At 39.5% G+C, this 18,336-nt stretch overlaps 1 protein-coding gene across 1 annotated transcript in view; it reads left to right on the forward strand.

The window, feature by feature from the left end:
• CCDC170 (coiled-coil domain containing 170) overlaps nucleotides 1-18,336 on the forward strand; it is a 95,326-nt gene that overhangs the window by 41,231 nt on the left and 35,759 nt on the right. Inside the window, 5 exon segments of the mRNA XM_089921681.1 lie at nucleotides 521-796; nucleotides 2,144-2,323; nucleotides 2,325-2,401; nucleotides 6,113-6,257; nucleotides 10,046-10,231. Coding sequence (XP_089777807.1) covers nucleotides 521-796; nucleotides 2,144-2,323; nucleotides 2,325-2,401; nucleotides 6,113-6,257; nucleotides 10,046-10,231 — 864 coding nt within the window.

Below are 18,336 nucleotides of genomic sequence, written 5' to 3' on the forward strand. Positions count from 1 at the left end.
GAATCACAGGGTCTCTTTGATAAACACCTGAAACACTTATTCAACAGACCAGAGATGAGTTGATAATCTTTGTAGTCTGGAAATAGAAGAACAATAAAAACTGCCTCCTGTTAGCCATCTCTTCTGGTGGTTCTTTGTTGATGCTATCTGTTCTGGTCAGAGGTCAAATAACATTGGAGTTGGGCGGAAGGAAACTCTGTAAAGTGTCAAAGCCCAAATCTTTTTTTTTTTTTAATATTTTATTTTATTTATGTATTTATTTTTGGCTGTGCCAGGTCTTTGTTGTGGCATGTGGGATCTTTGTTGCAGCATGCAGGATCTAGTTCCCTGACGAGGGATTAAATCCCAGCCCCCTACATTGGGAGTGTGGAGTCTTACCCACTGGACCACCAGGGAAGTCCCCCAAGGGGACATACTAACTCTTAAAAGTCAAACTCCACTACCATCCTGGGGGAGCCTATCATTCGTTCCTGGGCTGCCTCCTGCTTCCCTTAAAATTTTGAGAAGGAGAATGAAATAATCTGAACCAAACACATCTCTGGGCAGCCTTTCCAACATATTTGGACTACAAAGAATGCTTCTGTACTTAATCTTGCTTTGCACAGCTGCATGGAAAAGATTGTTTAACTCTCCTTTGTATATTTTGTCTTTTGGGGAACCCTATCAGGAAACTTATAATCATCTCTTGGAAGTCACAGTTACTCGGGAGCAGTTAAACCACTATCGGAATGTGGCCGAGGCTGCCCGGAGTGAACTTGCAGCAACTCTGGTCAAATTTGAATCTGCTCAGTCTGAGGTGAGAGTCTGCGTCTTCATAACTCACAAATGGCCTTGTTAGCTTCTTATGGAGTGAAGCAGAGTATAGAGGTGATTAGAAGTAGGACAAAGGGAAACAGTTTTAAACTTTTTGGCAAAGTTTACGGTTATTCTCTTATTGTGCCCCTACCCTCTAGCTGTGGAGAACTCCTGAAAGGCTGTGCATTTGCCGTGATGCAAAGCAGGGTGACGTGGGCAGGATTCTGGATCTCAGGGGAGCTCTACATCCTCGAGAGCACCTGGGGACACCTGGGGACTTCGGGTTTGGGCTGTGTGGGCTTTGGATGGCTGTAAGCATCCCTGGGAGTAGCTGCCTTTAATGTGGATTGCTTGCAATCTGAAGCTCTGGGGTTGGAAATCTGAATCCCTTTCTTGTGGTTCTGATTGTCTGGGGGAAATTCTAGGAAGATGATTGGGATCCATTTACCCTCTGACCTGGATCAGGTCTATTGTGGAGTTTCTGGGAGATTCTCTCTAGACTCACTGCACTTATAGCCTGATGGCCCCAAGGAATCCTAGGCTTGCCTGTGAGGTAACTAGCAGTCTCACTAGGCTGCCAGGATCCCACTGAAAGATGAGTTGATTGTGTGTGTGTGTGTGTGTGTGTGTGTGTGTATGTGTATGCATGCATACTTACATTTCCAAAAAAATAGATGCATTCATAAAGTTTTCTAATGGGAGTGGATCTGGTAGCTTAATAAGGCACATACTGTGTTCAGCATTTTGATGCCACAGAATTCATAAAAGTTAAAACGTTTCCTTAGTATAAATCCTATAATGATTTTTCCTTTTCTCCTATATTTTTTCCAGAAATCCGAGTATTATTTTTCTTTATCAGCCACAGTAAGGGTCCATAAGGCCAGGGGGAGAAATGCTGTGATATATCGCATAGTCCGTATTGACTTGGGAAACAGCTATGGCCATGAAATTACAAACAGCCTACCTTGCAGCTTCCTTGTTTCATCGTGAGCAGCAATAGCAGTAATACAGATTTAGAAAATGAATTCTCATTGCAAAATATTTTATTGCTTTTTGCAAAATACACAACACATGTCTCTTGAGTGAGACTCAATTACCACAAGACATTGCTCAATTGTTTTTTGAAAAAGACAGACTATGAAGTCCCCTATTGAAGGCATAATTTCCCAGCTGATAATGTGGAAACAAATATGAAGAAAAAAAAAGTAAAGTCAGATGAAGTCATGAATAAAAGATTGAAATTTTAAGTTATGACTTTGGGTTTTTTTCAAGGTACTTCCAACTTATACCATTGACATCTTTTCCCTCTTTTACTTCTTTTCCCTCTTTTACTTCTTTTCCATGTTAGCTTCGAGAACTGCGATCCAAGATGCTTTCCAAAGGAGTTTCCTGTCAAGAGTTGAAAGCTGAAATGGAGAACTACGGAGAAAACAATGCCAGAGAATCGTCTCTCCTCACCTCTTTGAGAGACAGAGTTCAGGAGCTAGAATAAGAATCAGCGGCACTCTCCACTTCTAAAATTAGAACTAAAAATCACAGCTCAGTCTGCAATCAAGGAGAACCAGGAGTTAAAGAAGAAAGTTGTAGAACTGGACGAGAAATTGCAGTGAGGATATTTCAATATACTTCTCAGTGGAGCTAGTGTTAAAATACTAATTTCTTTTTTTTTTTTTAACTTTAAAAAATAAATTTATTAATTTATTTTTGGCTGCATTGGGTCTTCGCTGCTCTGTGCAGGCTTTCTCTAGTTCCGGTGAGGGGGGCTACTCTTTGTTGCTGTGCGCAGGCTTCTCATTTCCGTGACTTCTCTTGTTGCCGAGCAGGGCTCTAGGTGCATGGGCTTCAGTAGTTGTGGCAGGCAGGCTCAGTAGTTGTGGCTCACGGGCTCTAGAGTTCAGGCTCAGTAGTTGTGGTGCATGGGCTTAGTTGCTTTGCGGCATGTGGAGTCTTCCCGGACTAGGGCTCGAACCCGTGTCCCCTGCATTTTTGAAAAAAAAAAAAATCATTGACCTCACGTATCTTTGGACTCTTGAAAATTTTTTCCAAGCTCATTTCTAAATGTCATGGCGTTGTCCTAAGCATGTTTATGCCCTATTGATTAGGGTTGCAAATTCTTAGATATATACAATTTGGAAGATTTCCTCTAAGTAGAGGTTTAAGTGGAGGTGGAGGAATAGTGCACAGGGGGAAGGGTTTATTCAGAAGCTAGTTATAAAAATACCCCGGAAACCCAAAACACCCCAGACCACCCTGAACACTCCTCATTAGGGTTTATTGCCAGTTTATGCAGAGAGCTCAGGAAATCTAGGTTTTCTACCCTTAGTTCTGACACAAGGTGATTATTGAGATAAAATTGGGAGCTACCTGTTCTTAAGATACACTTTAAAAATTCTGTGTATAATAACTTAAATCACTTTACTAATAAAATACTTGATACTTGTTTTACTTATTTCATCTTATAAAAACAAAAACCCAATGCTTCCAGCTCCTGTCCTCTTTCTCTCCTTCCATGTACTGCCAAACTCCTGGAACATGTTTATATGTACTCACTGTACCAATTTCTCTCCTTTCTCAGATCTACTCCACTGAAGCCACTCATTAAGGTGACCAGTGACCGCGCATTGCAAATTCAATGATCAGTCCTATCTTACTTGACCTTCCAGTATGAGCCAACAGTTGGCTTTTCTCCCTGAACCACTTTCTTGTTTTAGCTTCCAGAACACTGCGCGTGCCTGCTTTTTTTTTTTTTTTTAGTACGCGGGCCTCTCACTGTTGTGGCCTCTCCCGTTGCGGAGCACAGGCTCCGGACGCGCAGGCTCAGCGGCCATGGCTCACGGGCCCAGCCGCTCCGCGGCATGTGGGATCTTCCTGGACTGGGGCACGAACCTGTGTTCCCTGCATCGGCAGGCGGACTCTCAACCACTGCGCCACCAGGGAAGCCCCCCTGCTTTTGATCTTACCTTTCTAGCCTCTCTGTCATAGTCTCTTGCTTTGTCCTCCTCATCTCCTTGACTTCCAAGTACTGGAGTGCCCCAGGGCTCACTCAGTCCTTGATTCTCTTCTCCTTTCTATCTAAATTCACTCTCATCCAGTCTCATGACTTAAAGTATGATCTACATGCTCGTGACCCCCCACGAGCATGTAGTTTCTAGATCTAGCCTGGACCTCCTCCCAGCGCTCAAGACCCACATATCTTTTTTTTTTTTTTAAAGACCCACATATCTTACGACTTACTGGGCATCTCCATGCGGATGTCTAACAGGCATCTCAAACGGAGCATGTCCAAAATACCTCCTGGTGTTTCCATAAAATCCTCCTGTGCTTTTCCTAATCTCGTTTAATGATAATTCCATTCTTCTAGTTGATCAGGGCCAAAATCTTGGATCATCCTTGTTTCTCTTTCCTTGATCCTTCAGTAAATCTCATCATCTGTCTCTGCCGTCCAAATAAATCTAAATTTTGACAACTTCCCATTGCCACTAACCTGATCTTAGCGACTACATCTAAAATTTCACCCCACTCCTCCCAAATGTTTCTTACTCCCTTTCCTGCTTAATTGTTTTTGTCTCCAGCCCTTTTATAATATACTATACATTTTACATACATTTATGTTTTGATTATTGTCCATCTTCCCAACTAGAATGTAAGCCCTATGAGGGATGTTTATCTGTTTTGTTTACTACTGTATCTTTAGCACCTTTAAGCATAGTAAGTAGCATAGTAAGTGCCCAATAAATATTTATTAAACAACTGAGTAATAAAATGATATATATTCATTATAAGAAAGTTTTTAAAGATATAGTAAAGTGCCCCCCAAAATTAAAATTACTCACAACCTTATGATTCCAGAAATGCTATAGCTAACATTTTGTTGAATAGATCTTCAGACAGTTGTACATAAACGGCATCATGTAGGGAACTATTTTTCCTGAATACTATGTTGTAAATACTTAAAAAGTCTTTCATTGTATCATTTTTAATGGCCAGTGATATTCCATTGCCTGTTAATATCATAATTTACTTAACAGGTTCTTTTTGCTCTTAACTTTAGACACTTAGGTTAGTTCCAGTCAAAAAATTATTATAAACTAAGATGCAGTGAGTACCCATGTGCATTCATATTTTCACATTTATGTGATTATGTCTTTATGACAGACGCCTGGGACTTTGTTGGGTTAAAGTGAAATGCAAATAGAAGTGGAAATAATTTAGAAACTCCTGGAACAGAAGTAAGACTGAAATCTTAGCGTAAATATATAGAATCATATACATAAATAAATCAGAGCCATAGCATTAACTATGACTTAAATGAGTGAGAGAGACTGAATAAATATTACCTTTCATATGCTGAAAATAAGAACTTAGAGATATATTGATGTTGGTCTTTTATTGTTATACATTTTTTCTAAATAGAAATATGATATGCTTTTGAGTATATGCAATTACATGCTTTGTTAATCTTTGAATAGCGTGAAAGAATTGCAGTAAACACTCAACATGGTAAAAAGGGAAAGCAATAATCATGTTTATTATCTAGGGTACTAAAAAATGATGCCAAATTATTGAAATGATCCTAATTTGCCTTTAAAATATGTCTGTTTTTTATGATCTCTTAGTTTTTAACATTTAAAGAATTAGAAATAGACGATGCTATTTTAGCAAACCTATCTGAGATTTGAAATAAAATATTCACAGCAGAGCATAAATTGACTGATTTTCCTTGATTGGCCCATTCCAATATTCTTTAAAAATTCTGGATGTGCAAAAACTAATAGTGATCTTTGCTGATGATTGAACACCTCTCTTTTCCAGGGGTGGGCACATCCCCTGCTTCTGATGTATTTTTGATTATAGTTATGCTTGGCCATGAGCCAGGGAAAGCTCTAAGTAACCCTTATGGATCATTGTGTAGTGACCAAAGCATGGTCTCTAGACCCAATGTAGCATCACTCTCTTTCTTTCCCACGAAGCCACAACAGAGACTCATGGCTGAGTGGATCCATGTGTGATCTAGAGAACCACCTTCCACTTCTGCAGATCCTAAAATGTCAGGAACAGGAGGCAGATCTGTCTCCCTTGCTAACATGCCGTAAAGATCTCCCTACATTTCTGCAGAGTGTACGTGCCCCAGTGTTGTTTCCACTTCTCTCCCTCTTTAACTGGGCTTGCAAGACGATATCGTGCTCTGTGTCTGGGAAACTGTGTTGTGTTGAAATGATTATTGGTTATTTCCCGACAGAGAGCTTGAGTTCTGAACTTTGATGAATGTTATCTTCTTTGGTGTTAAAACTTGACCTATTTGTTATTTGCCCGACAGAAAATGTTTAAAGGAAAACAAGGAGAATAAGGATCAAGTCTCACAGAATTGCAGGAAACATGAGGAATTTCTGGCTTAACTTCATGACTGCTTAGATCCAGGGAAGAAGAATGAAAAGGCATCAGATGAAGATTTAATTCTAAAGGTATTTGTATGAAGATTAAAAAGACTATACATTTAGTGGTCATTCTGAAGTGTGCCATAAAGGAAGAGCTGTGGTTGAGTCTGGGGGTGCAGGAGAACAGGACAGGAGCCCTAGTACAGCATTAATTGTGTGACCTGGGAAAAAACATATCACCTCTCTGAGCCTCAATTCCAAGATCCTTTCTAGCATTATTTGAGATTAATTATTCTCCAGAAGGAATTGATTGTTTTGTCTAAAATGTATTTAGGTTGTCAAATACAACGAATTATTCATTTTAATGATTTGTTTTAGGAAGATTTTTGTTTGTTTTAGTTACAGATAGAAACACATACACACTCACAACCAAAACCAAAACCAGCTGTGTGTCATTTTTTGGATACTTTTTGAGCATAAGGTTAAGATTATCTCTAAAGTACTTTTTAATTTTACACTAAAGCCAAATAAATAAAAATCCTACTTTAATGGTAGGTTGCCATTGAGATGGAAATTAATTATATCACTACCTGGACTGTAGTGATTCATTAGAGAGCCTGAAGCTATTTGAATGGACACCATATCTTTGCTCATTTATAAACCTTTCATATCCTTGCTTCCTGATAGATTTCCATGCAGCCATTCTTTTTTTAAAAAAATATTTATTTATTTATTTAAATGGAAGTATAGTTGATTTACACTGTTGTGTTAGTTTCAGGTGTACAGCAAAATGATTCATATACATATGATTCAGTAATATATATATATATATATGTATTATATATATATAGTCTTTTTCAGATTCTTTTCCCTTATAAGTTATTATAAATTATTGAGTATAGTTCCCTGTGCTATGAAGTAGATTCTTGTTGGTTGTCTATTTTATATATAGTAGTGTGTATATGTTAGTGTCAGACTCCTAAGTTATCCCTCCCCCCCTTCCCCCTTTGGTTACCATAAGTTTGTTCTCTATGTCTGTGGGTCTATTTCTGTTTTGTACGTAAGTTCATTTGGATAATTTTTGTTTAGATTCCACATATAAGCGATAGCATATGATATTTTTCTTTCTCTGTCTGGCTTACGTCACTTAGTATCATAATCTCTAAGTCCATCCATGTTGCTGCAAATGGCATTATTTCATTCTTTTCTATGGCTGAGTATTATTCCATTGTGTATATGTACTGCATCTTCTTTATCTGTTCATTTGTTGATGGACATTTAGGTTGCTTCCATGTCTTGGCTATTGTAAACAGCACTGCAGTGACCACTGGGGATGCAGCCATTCTTTTTTAAATACATGGACTCCCGTATTTTTTTAATTAATTAATTAATTAATTTTTGGCTGTGTTGGGTCTTCGTTTCTGTGCGAGGGCTTTCTCTAGTTGTGGCAAGCGGGGGCCACTCTTCATCACGGTGCGCGGGCCTCACTATCGCGGCCTCTCTTGTTGTGGAGCACAGGCTCCAGACGCGCAGGCTCAGTAGTTGTGGCTCACGGGCCTAGTTGCTCCGTGGCATGTGAGATCTTCCCAGACCAGGGCTCGAACCCGTGTCCCCTGCATTGGCAGGCAGATTCTCAACCACTGCGCCACCAGGGAAGCCCGATGCAGCCGTTCTTAAAGGCCTCCCCTCAGTGGGTTATTAGTAAGCCTCCCACGTGAACTCTGTGAGAGCTGCGAAATGTAACACTTCGCTTCAGGAAATTCCACCTCACTCATGGGTTTTGGTTGCTCAGGCCTGGGGTCTGTCTGCTATCCTCAACGTGCTGGATTCAGCTCCCCCTCTGTAACATGTGACCAGGAGCCTGGCAATAAAAGTCCACTTCACATTGTAGTTTGGGGGGTTATCTTTAAAGCCAAGTGGTGGGGAAAAGAAAAGGAAATTAAGAAGCTCCTTCTTTCAGGTACCCTTTCCCTCATCAGAGACAATCTCCAGGTGCTAATTTGGGTGTTAATACTGTATTAATCTCGCCTTTTTATATTCTGTACTTCGAATGCTTTGACATCTGGGACCTTGCTGACCCAGGAAAGACTGGGTCCCAGGATCAGCCAGTTCCTAGTAAATGACTCTCCTGGGTGCACAGCTTTCATATGCAAACCAATCAATACACAGCCCATACCCCAGCCACTTCCTCTATCAGGCTTTTATACTCTGGCCACTATACAACTAATCACCCCAGGGTCAGGTGCCAGACAACTAGAGATGGCTCCTACACTCCAGAACCCACTGAAATTAGTCAGACTAGCTTGCTTACCCTGCCTCACCCATTCCTTCCCGTGGGAAGCATGTTTTCCCCTGGCTCTCTCTGTCTCCTGACCAGCCCTGGTGCTCCCTGGGTGGCCCTGCACGGCATGGTGTGCCCCTTCCTCTCAGAAACTGTGAGTAACACAGTTACAATGTCTCCTGATCCGTTGGCCTCACCATACCTGAATGATAATATAACCTGTATTTTTAAACAGATCCTGAGACCCTAGAGTTTTAGCATCCCAATCGCCTGAGGAGGTCCCTGTCTTAAAAAAAAAACAACCAACAATCTCCCTGGCCAAGAGCAAAAAGGCTACTGTCTTGAACACTCACTGGGTGTTACCCTGAGAAGGTGAATGAAACCACTGCAATTTCAAAGCCATTCCCTTACTTTTAAAGCCCTTGTAACCACATGTACACACACACTCTAAGGAAACAGTAGAAAAGAAGGGATTCCTTATTTGGCAATTCATTCATCCATTTCCCATACGTTTAGTGAGTGATTATAGTGTGCTAGACACTGTTCTGGGTGCTGGGACACAGCAGTGAATGAGACAAGACTGAGTCTGTGCCCTCCTAGAGCTTCCATTGTTGTGGTTAAAGATGCTGGGGAAATAAACAAATATCCAGTATTATCCCATGTAGTAAAAGATGCAAAGAAGAAAAACAAATCGGGATATGGGGAAAGAGAGTGAAGCAGGTTAGAGGCATGGGGTGCTACTTTAGGTAGACCGGCCGAGGAGTGCCCCTCTGAGATGGGGACCTTGAAAAGGAGGTTGGAGAGGAAGTGTACAAATATGAGGAAAAGTGTTCACGAGAGAGGGAATAGCACTGAGTCAGGAACAGGGCACCATGTTGGCAAATTGCTGAGGCTAAAAGATATGTCACTTTCCCTGATTGTCCTAACGCAAATGCTGACCCTGTCATGAGGAGTTTTGGGTCTTTCGACAGATATCCTTGAGCTGTCTGCGTGGCTGTTTCCCTGGGGCCAAGGAGGCTGGTTGGTTTTATTTTCCCTCCTTATAAATCATACAAGTCTTATTCTCCCAGCCAACCCCTTGAATACATTGTTCGAGCATGTTATTCAGGATTTTTCTATGCTTATATTAACAAGAAGGATTTTCTTTTTGAAAAAGAGAGTCCTGCTTTCTTCTCTGTGTGTCCCCACCCTGTGCCAGGTAACGCCCTGCAGGCAGTTGGTGCCAGTGGATGTGGGCTGAATAGAGCGCCTTGCTTCCTTGCCTGCCGTAACTGTAGGGACATCACCGGCCCTTGAGTATTCCGCAGCCAGGGGCTCGTTGATGCTTGTTCTGTCTGGAAGCTTTTGGCTGAACTCTCATCCTTGTTGCCTTGTAGCTACCTTTTGATTAATTTTAATTTGACCACTGGGTCTGCACATAACAAGAGCATTTAGGGGCTGCCTTTGAAAAAGTTATCTTTTGAGTGGATGGAGGGATAGCTCTTTCCCTGTTGTCATGTGATAATGAGATCATTGGGGTTTATAGATCAGAATTGCTTAGAGTGGTATGAAATTATTAATTTTTACGGGACAGCTGTAATTGCTTTCTCTTCAGCTTGGAGAGCTGTGCAAGGCAAACGCATTCGTGAAAGGACAAATCGTTACTCTTGAAGAGACTAAAAATGTCCATGAGATGGAGGCAAAAGCTAGCAGAGAAACAATCATGAGGCTGGCTTCAGAAGTAAACAGAGAGCAGAAAAAAGCTGCCTCCTGCGTTGAAGAGAAAGAGAAGCTGAACCAGGTACAATATGTGGAGCGTGTGTGTGCATCTGTGATCATGTTTATGAAGCAGAAATTGAAAACCAGATGTGGATGAGCGCACTAGTGTTATTGACTGCGATTTCAAAGGCTCCTCTCAGCAGGAGGTCTGGGGCACCACGGGAGTCAGTGACCTGATCTGGCCATTGGATACAGTTTCTTTCTAATTAGAAAAAAAGAAATACAGAACACTTAAAAGTAAAAAGTTTGTAGCTAATATGTCTTATTTGGTTAAACTGTAAGGATTACAGAAATTTTAAATTAATTTTTGAACAAATAGGTAATGCATTCACAAGATACAAAATTCTAAATGGACACAGGGGAATGTGATGAGAAGTTATCCCCCAGTCCCTTCCCCCCAGCCACCGAGTTGGTCTCTCTAGAGGCAACCTGTTAACAATTGCTTATATACCTTTCTAGAAATCTTCTACATATATATATGCATATGTTTATTTTTATTTATTTTTAACACAAATGGCAACATACTCTGCACCTCTATGTTTTTCTTTTTATTTACTTTTTAAAAAATTGGTAAGACACTACACACTATTATACACAAGGCTGCTATGAATAATCTGTCAGTTCTCATATGTGAGACTATATCAGCAAGACAAAAATCCTAGAAGTAGACTTGCTGGGTCAAAGGATATGGGGTTTGTAATTTTTGAGAGATATTGCCAAAGGGAAGTGACTCTTAATTCCAAACTTTTATTTATCCGATGAATTGCTTTACCTTTTAAATTAGCTGGAGTCTGTTTGAGCATGGGAATTAATACGGTATTTTTTTAACACTATATAATCCTTTAATTATATTTAAAAAATTTTGTGTCAAGGAAACTAATTATGGGATTAATAATAACAATTAATTTCCAAAAGCAAAAGTGAGCTAGTGCAATCAGTTAATAAAATACGTAAGAGAAAGTTGAAGAGTAAAGGAGATGGAGTTTAAAATTAAGGAATGACTAATGCTGAAAAAGAGAGGCTCCATGAAGGGTGAAGGTTCAGTGGTGTCCCACAGGCTGTGACGGGGGTTCTGGAGTTGGCGGGATGCAGTAGAAGGAGCCATCTTTGTGGGATCATCTCTTAGGTCTTCCAGGTCTACAGTGACTTCACTGCCAAGCTGAGGTAATATGAGAAGTTGGAATATGAAAGTGATCCACAGCAATGATAATAATTTCTATTTCCCCCCAGTTCTCTGTATCAAAAGCCCTTCTTACCACTGGATTTCTTCTTCTGTCACATTAACTTTGTGAAATGAGTAAAAATTTTATCACTGTTATCAAGTCACTTCAATCATTTGAGCACCTTGTCTTAGTCTGCTTCGGCTATTATAATAAAATGCCATACACTGGGTGGCTTAAAAAACAGACATTTATTTCTCGTAGTTCTGGAGGCTGGGAGGTAATGACATTTAGTGACCTCATCTAAATGTAATTACCTCTCAGTGGTCCCATCTCCAGACACCATCACGTTGGATGCTAGGGCTTCAACATATGAATTTTGAGCGGACACAATTCAAGTAACTCAATTATTTTTCTCCAAATTTTTCTTACAGAAATTTTCAAACATGTATAGACAGGAATACAATGAACATCCATTTATTACCCACCCAAGTGCAACAGTTGTTAGCATTTTGCTGTATTTGCTTTATTACTTTGCATACACACACACACACACACACACACACAAAATAGGTTTAGACATCGTATGTATTGCTTCTGACTACAGCAGCATATATATTCTAAGAATAAGGACATTACCGTACATAATCACAATACCATTATCACATCTAAAAGTCAACAATAATGCCACAATATCATCCTTGGAGGTTATCAGACCCACATGGTTTTTGTACTTCTTAAGAGGTGGAATTTAATCCCCCTCCCCTTGTGGGCTGGATGAATTGACTCACTTCCAGTGAGTGGAATACGTCAGAAGTGGTGGGATCTCACTTATGAGATTGGGTTATGAAAACACTGTGGCTTTTGTCTTAGACACACTCTCTTGAATTCCCTTGCATCGTTGCTTTTGAGGAACACCAGCTGTCATGTGGTGGGGCCCTCAGGTAGCCAGTTGCCTGGCCCAGGTGCCCAGGAACCGAGGCCTATCCGCTACCATGTGAGTGAGCTTGGAAGTGAATCCTCCTTCAGATGATCTTGAGGTGAAAGTAGCCCTGGTCAACAGCTTGACTAGAACCTTCTGAGAGACCTTGAGTCAGAAACACCCAGCTAACTCAGTCCCAGATTTCTGGCCCATAGTGCTGTGAGATAATAAATGTTTGTTGTGTTAAGCCACTAAGTTTGGGCTAATTTGTTACACCGCAATAGCTAATCAATAACCATCTAATATTGACATTCAAATTTCATCATTTTCTACAAGAATGTCTTTTATAGCTGTTTTCTTCCCCAAATTGGGGCTCAGTCTAGGTTCATTCATTGCATTTATTTGTTATGTTTAGCCTTTTATAGTTTTTCAAAACATATCATTGACTTATACAGAGTACAGAGTACAGAGCAGTGGTCTGATTGTTTCTTCAAGGTGTTATTTAACTTGCTCATCTATGCCCTATACCTAGGGGCTGTATTGGATTCAGGTTAAACCTTTTTTAAAATTAATTAATTAATTAATTTATTTATTTATTTTTGGCTGCGTTGGGCCTTCGTTGCTGCACATGGGCTTTCTCTAGCTGCGGCGAGCGGGGGCTACTCTTTGTTGTGGTGAGTGGGCTTCTCATCGCGGTGGCTTCTCTTGTTGCAGAGCACAGGTTCTAGGCACGCGGGCTTCAGTAGTTGTGGCTCATGGGCTCTAGAGCGCAGGCTCAGTAATTGTGGTGCACGGGCTTAGTTGCTCTGTGGCATCTTCCTGGACCAGGGATTGAACCTGTGTCCCCTCCATTGGTAGGCGGATTCTTAACCACTGTGCCACCAGGGAAGTTCCCAGGTTAAACCTTTCTGGCAAGAATATTTCAAAGCTAAAGTCGTATACTTCAGGGCTTCCCAGGTGGCGCAGTGGTTGAGAGTCCGCCTGCCGATGCAGGGGACACGGGTTCGTGACCCGGTCCGGGAAGATCCCACATGCCGCGGAGTGGCTGGGCCCGTGAGCCACGGCCACTGGGCCTGTGCGTCCGGAGCCTGTGCTCCGCAACGGGAGAGGCCACAACAGTGAGAGGCCTGCGTAACGCAAAACAAACAAACAAACAAAAAAAAACAAAATAAAGTTGTAAAAACAAACAAACAAAACCAAAACAAAGTTGTACATTTCATATTGCATTGCATTAGAAGCAGACAGTGTTAGATTTTTCTGTTGTTGCTGAAACTAAGTTTGATTGCCCAGCTCTTTAGTGTAAAGGTACATTTTTTTTCCTTCAGTTAAGTAAGGTATCTGTGGGGTGATCATTGGCAGGTTATTTCTGTTCTGCATCAAGTTGACCTAGTGATGTTATCATCCATTGATCCTTTTCTGGATTAACTTACATCAGGGGTGGCAAAGTGGTAATATTCTAATTTCACCCTTCCTTCTACTTATTAGTTGACATTCTTATGTAAAGAAAAGCTTTTTGTTTTCAATTCTATGGACACATGGATTTTTATTTATTGACACTTACTATGTTATAATCAATTATTCTCCTTTTGGCTTTCCAATCCTCCATGTTTGGCCAGGACGAGTCCCTACAAGATGGTCTCTGTGACCTCATAACCTGACTCCTTTAGTCTTTCAATGCTTCCTTGCCTTTTGACAGAAGATGATATCTTAGGCTCACTTACAATTTTCAGACCACAGAACTAAAAGCAGCCTATTCTCTATGGAGCTTTGGCTCCTTTTACTGGGGAATGGTGCTTAGAAACCAAGATTCAGGCTTTAGGTGTGCTCATTGCTATTGGGGTGTCATTGCTTTCAGTGGACAGAGCTAGAAATACTTTTTTTAGTAATAAATTAATACTGGTATTTTTAATTAAAGTAATATTCTAGAGTTAATTAGAATATTACTTTTAATTAAAATTAATTAATTTTAAAAATAAAAATTAATTTATTAATAAATTAATATCTTTTAACTTTATATTAGTATCTTTTGGATATTAATAATAATATTTACTCATTTGATTTGTCTTACAATATACATAAAATTATTTCAAAATTACACTTTCAATATTCTACCTATAAGTAAACCTTCTTAGTGAAGTTTAAGACTCTCAGACTTTTTATGTTAGTACTATCAGCAATCATTAGTATAATAGTCACCATTTATCAATCACTTGCCATTAGCATAGTCATTTTGCTAAGTGCTCAGAGAGGTTATGTACTTTGCTCAAGTATGCACAGCTATTAACTGGCAAAGTGACTTGAACCCTGGTCATTATGTTGTTGTGCTTTTATCAGTAATCCCCTTTACATGTATATTCACAGCTACTTCCTCCATACAAGTCTGGTGCCAAATACTATTTGTCAGTGGAACAATAAAAATAAGTAGCTATGCAAATTTCCTCAGTGAATGAATGATTTTAATTTGATTATAGATAGTAGTTATCAAATTATCAAGCCTTGAAAATTATGAAGAATTGAGTTTGTCTATAAAAGTGCGTTTCTGGAGATGAGCAGTAGGAAATGACAATGTATTGCAAAAGCACATTAAAAATACAAAACTTACTCCTCTTTTATATGTGTCTTTACTTGTAAATGACTGATGATGCAATGTTGTTCAGACTTGTGAAACACATTCACTTTGGGATCAAGTTCCTGCCAAAATAATACAAATTATTAAAAAAATATGGGCAGTAAAAAACTTGAGGTCTTTAATAAAGTGCTCATTCATGGGATTATGACTCCAAAGATTTACTACTGAAAAACACTGTCAAGTGCTTTTACTGACACATTAATGGTCTCAGGAAGAGTTTTCATAATGCTTTCTAAAGCTCTGTTTTTGAGGTTGGAAACTTACTTTATTAATAAAGTCCAGAATGACTGCAGAGGTAGAAGTATCCACGGGGCTGAGGTGCTGTTTCTACCAAACTCAGCTTTTCTTATTATCTTAATGATTTTTTTTAAGTTACTTTATGAAAATTCCCAAATAAAAATCCAGGTGATTTATTATACATATGGATAATATATTATTTGACAATCTTTAATAGTTAAAATTGCAGTATGTTTTTAAAACTTTTATAGATTGGCACCTTTTGTTGTTGTTGTTGTCTCGAAATAATCTAATGCTGAGAAAAGTAGTCACTTTATCTACATTAGCCACACACGTTTCCTATAGACCAGACATTTCAATCAGTGAATCAGAAATTAAACTTACATAATGGATTTAAAACAGCTTATTTTCCTTCACACTGTTCACATTTTCCTTAATTCTAGTGGCCAGAATTGAAGCTAGGAGAAAGAATATTGGTTTTGGAGTCAGCAGGCTTGGTTTGGAAGGATGTCCCTTCTGCTTTCTTGGTTTGTTGTCTACAGCAGCGTGTGTAGGAGGGGAGAGGATAAGAGAGACACACTGAGCAGGGTGGCTCAGAGGCGAGGCTCTTGGGTTTTTAATATAGGCTCCAGAATCATTTGGCTGTGTGATCTGAGGCATATGACTTTACCTCTTTGAACTTCAGTTTCTTGTATGTAAAATGGGAAAATAATTTAAGGATCTACCTCTTACAGTTATCGTTAGGATTGAATGATGTAATCTACATATGGTACTCAAGACAAGCCCAGCACATAATTGATGCTCAGTGTTTTAATTTCCTTTTCCTAGTTATTTACTTTTATCTAGGGATTAAAGTAAATGTATGGTTATTTTAAGAGTACAGACATATGGAAAGAGTTCCTGGAAATGAGAAATTATCAGACAGGATAAATTACTAAAGAAGTTAAAGAGCTCTTCAAAATCATAGAATCACAATGTTGGAAGTGACCCTAAGGTCTTCTAGAATCTAGATCATCAAACTCTCTATTTGAAATAAGAATCATCTCTAAAATGTCCCTGTCTAGCTAGTACCCAGCCTTCCCTTGAACTCCTCCAGAGGCAGGGAACTCACCGGAGGTCCACTTCCTCTGTGCAGTCTTAATTGTTTGACAGTTCTTCACTGGAGCAAGTCAGGATCAAAATCCCTATAATTCACGTCCTCATCCTGGTTCTCTCTTTTTTTCCAGTTTTATGGAGATATAATCGCTATACAGTACTGTATAAGTTTAAGGTGTAGAGCATAATGGTTTGACTTACATACAGCGTGAAATGATTACACAATAAGTTTAGTGAACATCCATCATCTCGTATAGATACAAAATTAAAGAAATAGAAAATTTTTTCCTTGTGATGAGAGCTCTTAGGATTTACTCTCTTAACAACTGTCCCGTATAACATACGGCAGCGTTCATTATACTTATCATGTTGTACATCACATCCCTAGGAGTTATTTGTCTTTTAAGTGGGAGTTTGTACCTTTTGACTGCCTTCATCTAATTCCCCCTTCCCCTACCTCCCACCCCTTGTAACCGATGAGTTTGTTTTTGAAGTATATTTGTCCTACAACACTATGTTAGTTCCTGTTATGCAACATAGTGATTTGATATTTCTATACATTTCAAAGTGATCATCATGGTAAGTCTATTTACTGTCAGTCACAATAAAAGGATATTACGTAATTATTGATTATATTCCCCAATGTACATTTCATACCCATGACTCACTTATTTTGCAGCTGGAAGTTTGTACATCTTAGTCTCCCTCACCTACTTCTTTCCTTCCCTCGTCCCCCTACCCTCTGGCAACCACCTGTTTGTTCTCTGTATCTATGACTCCATTTCTGTTTTGTTATATCTGTTCATTTGTTTTTTAGATTGCACATATAAATGGAATCGCACAGTGATTCTGTGTCTTTCTCTGTCTGACTTATTTCACTTAGCATAACACCCTCTAGGCCCATCCATGTTGTTGCAAATGGCAAGATTTCATTCTTTTCTTATAGCTGAGTTTATAGCTGAGTTATATATTTATATATAATGCTGCAGGAACATAGGGGTGCATATATCTTTTCTAATTAGTATTTTCATTTTCTTTGGATAAATATCCAGGAGTGGAATTGCTGGATGATATGGTTGTTCAATTTTAATTTTTTTGAGGAATCTCCATATTGTTTTCCACAGAGGCTGCACCAATTTACATTCCACCAACTGTGAACGAGGGTTTCCTTTTCTCCACATCCTCACCAACACTTGCTATTTGTTGTCTTATTGATAATAACTGTACTGACTGGTGAGAAGTAATATCTCATTGTGGTTTTGATTTTCAATAGTGATGTTGAGCATCTTTTCATGGATCTGTTGGCCATCTGTATGTCTTTTTGGAAAAATGTCTATTCAGGTCCTCTGCCCATTTTTCAATCTAGTTGTTCTCTTTTTTTTTTTTTTTTTTTTGTGGTACGTGGGCCTCTCAGTGCCATGGCCTCTCCCGTTGCGGAGCACAGGCTCTGGACGCGCAGGCTCAGTGGCCATGGCTCACGAGCCCAGCCGCTCCGTGGCATGTGGGATCCTCCCGGACCGGGGCACGAACCCGCGTCCCCTGCATCGGCAGGCGGACTCCCAACCACTGCGCCACCAGGGAAGACCTTTTTTTTTTTTTTTTCTGATGTTGAGTTGTATCAGTTCTTCGTATATTTTGGCTTTTAACCTGTTAAAAGATTTATTGTTTGCAGATATCTTCTTCCATTCAATAGGCTGCCTTTTCATTTTGTTGATAGTTTCCTTTGCTGTGCAACAGCTTTTTAGTTTGATGTAGTCCCATTTGTTTATTTTTGATTTTGTTTCCCTTGACTGAGGAGACAGGTCCAAAAAAATATTACTAAGACTGATGTCAAAGAGCACATAGCCTATGTTTTCTTTCTAGAAGTTTTATGGTTTCAGGTCTTACATTTAAGTTTTTAATCCATTTTGAATTTATTCTTGTGTGTGGTGTGAGGAAGTTGTCCAGTTCGATTCTTTTGCATGTAGCTGTCCAGTTTTTCCAACGCCATTTGTTGAAGAGGCTATCTTTTTCCCACAGTATATTTTTGCCTCCTTTGTTGTAGATTAATTGCCCATATAAATGTGAGTTTATTTCTGGGGTCT

This window comes from Delphinapterus leucas, chromosome 12 (genome assembly GCF_059928025.1).
Source record: "Delphinapterus leucas isolate spDelLeu-1000000601 "Yukka" chromosome 12, BTC_Dleu_Yukka2, whole genome shotgun sequence".
Taxonomy (NCBI): domain Eukaryota; kingdom Metazoa; phylum Chordata; class Mammalia; order Artiodactyla; family Monodontidae; genus Delphinapterus; species Delphinapterus leucas.